Here is a 4,183-nt window from a genome sequence, read left to right on the forward strand (position 1 = left end):
ACGACCTGGCGAGAAGAATTGAGGAGACTTAAAAATCTTGTTGTCCTAAAGTTTGATCGTCGCATAGTAAAACTGGTTGTTCTACGATCCTGTATGCTATAGGACGTTTCCACTTTGTATTAAGTCGGATTTTAGAACTAATGCACGTCTGACCGATTTTGTTGTCTGAAAACTGATAAATAAAAAGGTCCGTTTTACTTAAAACAGTTTTTAATAACACACATTGTGCTCATTTTTTTCACATACTGTAACTTGATATTTTGCATACAGTAAATGGATTTTATAAGTCCTGCACAAACTATATTTGTGCATTGTTTATTAAAAAGAAAATAAATAAATAAGCCAGTTTTACGCCTTTAGAACAATTTCAGCGAATGTCTGTAAATCTCTCCAGACGTGTTATTTGCACGTTGGAGAAAATCCTAATGCTAATCGTATGACAGAGTCCGTTACACTCTCAATGCCGTAAAAAGATGTCTTCTCCGAGTAGTGCTCTTTGATCCGGTCTCTCAAGGTACATTTCCATCTGTGTCTTCTCGACCTAAGTCTGGCATAGCATCCCGATTAAATGCCCTTGGATTATGCTCCTATCCAGGCGCTACCAAGCCCTGATGCCCGTTAGAGATGAAACTCCGCCGCCCTGGGTGTTACTGAGCTCCAAGTTCATATAGCTGCCGTTGGAGGGCGCTTGCTGCACAGGGTGCACGGCAGCAGAGGGGTAGCTGCAAGGGTAGCTGCTGTTGCACGCAGGCCCGGGGTAGTTGCCGAAGGCAGGGTATGTGTTGTACGTGTAATGGTTTATGCCCACGTTATACGAAGTGCCATACGCAGCCGAATCACTCAAACAAGGTTTCCCATCTCGGACCAGGACAGGGACGGCGATGCGTCTTGGAGGTGGAATACCCACCATTTCCAGACTCTGGTCTTGCCGCTGCCGTTTACACTTGTACCTGCGATTCTGGAACCAGATTTTAACCTGGGTGGAAGTGAGCTTCAGCACGTTGGCTAGATGATCTCTCTCTGGGGCCGACAAGTACTTCTGTTGTTTGAAGCGCCTCTCGAGCTCATAAACTTGGGCCTGAGAGAAGAGCACCCGGGGCTTCCGTCGTTTCCTCTGGCGGGGCCTCTCCTCGCCTTCCTCCTTCGATCCGCAACAGCTCTCTAAAATAGACAGGAGGGAGACACAGACAACGCGTTATCCTAGCAAACTAAAAGTTAACACTTGCCCTGGATTTATTGCTGCTATTTACGCATCATTATGTTGTTTAATGATTAATCCAGTATATCTTAATTATATGACTGATTATGTTCAGCAATATGAAGTAATACATAAATAACTTTAAAACACCCGAAAATAAAGTATTGGTAATAACGACACAAATGAAAACATAAACCACAATGGTCCATTAACAAGGTGTACGCTAAATATTTAGGCAATCCTTTGCACAGCCTTTAGAAAAAAAAAGTATTCAGTTAATTTTATTAAGTATAGGCTTTAATGAAGGAAAATATATTATTATCATTGTATCTATAATTATTACTTATTTATACTGCTTTTGTTTATTGAAATATTAAAGATGTACATTTCCTAGGCTACTATTTGTAAATGTAACTTTATGGTTATCTCTTTGAAATATGTATTACCATATAGTAACCAGCGTGGCAATGCATATTTGTATGAATGTTATACTTTACATTTAAGGTCGTCACTGTTCTGTGCGATAAGATTAACTAATTCACGTTAAGTGCGAATTGTAAGCAGGAAAGTATAACCTCATCTACCACTTAATATGCCCTGCATGTTACATAAAATTTAGTTCACTAATTTTACACCTGACCCAACCGTATACCTTTTTCAGCTTTTGACAGCACGTTTTGAGTCCCAATCTGATAAAAAAAGGTAACATTTTGCCTTGTATGAGAAATATACTAACCACTAGAAGTGCTGGCCTAGTACAGTACAGTATCTGCATATATACATTATTCAACAAGTGTGGCCCCTAAAGTCTTGCGTATGGAGAAGTTCGGTCTTCTCCCATTTTAGATACGTACCTTTCCTCTTGTTTTCTTCGTATACCTTTTCTGTTTTGGTTTCTTTACTGATATCCGTTTCTAAAACATTTTTTCCATAAATGGTAGCAGTGAAATCCACAGTTTGGGTTTTGTGCGCCTTGCTCTGCTGTAGGTCTTCAAGAAATATAGATGTAGCTACGGGCTCTTGTGTATAGTTCTCCTGTTTGAACCTTGCATGCATACAAGAAGAGGGGGACAAAGCGGCGTCCATTCTAGACAGGTCGAGTGAAGCTATCTCTTCGTGGGACTGTTCCAAATTTAGAATATCCTTGACAGAAAACGGAGTGGAGGTAAGCGGACTTGGAAACATGACCGATAACTATCCGAAGAAAACTGAAATAGTAATCACACAAAGACAAAGCAAAGGCAAAAGGAATGAGGCGGCAGTTCAGAGGAGGGACATCTTAGCTGCTCTCTCTCTCTCGCGTCTGCTTTTTCGGGTATACACTCCGGAGCTTTGGATGCACAGCACTAAAGGAGGGGCTTTACGTCAGTCCTCGGAGGTACGAGAAAATGCGGACAGCTTCCCATTGGCCTTGTTTACAAGTATGACGTCACGGACATGCAGAAACAGGTGACCTTAAAAGTGTATGTCAAAAGCATCATTCAATCAAAGTGATACTGATACAAGCTAAATGTCGGGCGGCAAGGTGGCGACGTAAATAGTGCTGCTACCTCACAGCTTCACGGACCTTGACAGCAGACCCCCGCGCCCCCATCCGGGACTGGCTCTGTGGCGTTCGCATGTTATTCACTTTTGTAAGAGTGCACCCTTATAAAGTGTACTTGCAAAAATACTTTAGAATTGTTCTTCCTGGCATGTCAGAGGGTTGTAGTGTCCTGTGGGAACTTGCTTCTTCCATATACCAAATGCCTCCATCATAAAGACTTGCATGTTTCGGTTCTGTATAAGGCAAAACAGTCTGATTCAGGGAATTGATGTGAATGGTATATTGCTCCAGCAGACCCCCGTGACCCTGTAGTTAGGATATAGCGGATTGGATGATGGATGGATGGATGTTCGTTGTATTCTTAAATGAAATATACGTGCGTTCTGTCATGCAATTGATGCGACTAATATTAAGAAATCTCTGGTACGCCTTTTTGTGTGTTCCCGGTCAGTTTAATTAATTGTAGAACAGACTTCGTAACTCAACACATTATACTGATAATTTTCATGTGCAGGGCATTTTTTATCAACATTTTATTTTTTGTTACTCCCTATAGTAATTAAATTTACATGTGAATGAAAACTTGAAGTATAATTGCTTTTACTTATGAAATTATCGTAACGAAGGGGAATCATTTGTTACTTTTAGAGATAAAGTCACTACCACTTTTTTGCTTCTTTCATTTATATTTCTTAGTCTGTATTTACTAGGATTGAAATAATATAAAAATGTTTACTGGTGTTAAAACTAATTGACAAATTACTAATTTTGATTAATTTACTGCTATTTTTTGATATGCCAATATTGATCAAGTCCTATTTTATACTGTGATAAAATGTAACAATCATGGGCTGGACTGAAGGAAAGGGTTATATGAATAATAATAATAATAATAATAATAATAATAATAATAATAATAATAATAATAACAACAACAATGTAGGGTTGCAATTTTCATTACGCTATAACTTATTAAGTTTATTACATAGAAAGTCACCCGAAACAACCCGGACCATCGAGAAACGTGCGAACTGACGACATGAAGAATCGCCTTCGCGTAGAACTGGCATCGTCCCCGCATAAGTCAAAGTCATCCAGACGATCTGGATCTGCATAATTACATCTGGACCACTCTGTAGTAATAAGCGAAGTTATGTATATAAGTAGAACACTATTTTTTCACTAAGCAATTAAATATACAAACGTTCTAGATCTCCACGCCAGCATTTAAATTAATCTTCCCTTTTTTATTCAAAGTTTCTTTGTTTGTGCATCTGAAATAGATCCACATAAGCAAGCGGGGTTTCTTAAACGTGACTCATTGGAAGAGCCGCTTTGTTGAAAGCACAGGCCGAGCACTCAAGCGCTGCCTCGGATTTCTCTCGATGAGCGCACGCACCTCTTCTGAGAGTTAAACGTGCAGAAGAAGAGGAGATGCA

The 4,183-nt window shown here is 39.7% G+C and overlaps 1 protein-coding gene across 1 annotated transcript; it reads right to left on the bottom strand.

Annotated features, from left to right (window-relative positions):
* Nucleotides 1-328: 328 nt before the first annotated feature.
* nkx2.5 (NK2 homeobox 5) lies at nucleotides 329-2,525 on the bottom strand. The gene is made up of 2 exons (XM_039774966.1): nucleotides 2,053-2,525; nucleotides 329-1,161 (listed from the first exon to the last, which is right to left on the bottom strand). The coding sequence occupies exons 1-2, from the start codon at nucleotides 2,381-2,383 to the stop codon at nucleotides 599-601; spliced, it is 894 nt and encodes a 297-aa protein (XP_039630900.1). The 5' UTR covers nucleotides 2,384-2,525; the 3' UTR covers nucleotides 329-598.
* Nucleotides 2,526-4,183: the final 1,658 nt, after the last annotated feature.

Source organism: Polypterus senegalus, chromosome 13 (assembly GCF_016835505.1).
Source record: "Polypterus senegalus isolate Bchr_013 chromosome 13, ASM1683550v1, whole genome shotgun sequence".
NCBI lineage: Eukaryota > Metazoa > Chordata > Cladistia > Polypteriformes > Polypteridae > Polypterus > Polypterus senegalus.

What these genes read in the sequence shown, in the direction of transcription:
- nkx2.5 (XM_039774966.1), bottom strand. Translation starts at nt 2,383, where the DNA reads ATGTTTCCAAGTCCGCTTACCTCCACTCCGTTTTCTGTCAAGGATATT. An exon ending in CGAAGAAAACAAGAGGAAAG is followed by an intron (nt 1,162 to 2,052) that starts GTACGTATCTAA and finishes TGTCTATTTTAG; the next exon opens with AGAGCTGTTGCGGATCGAAG.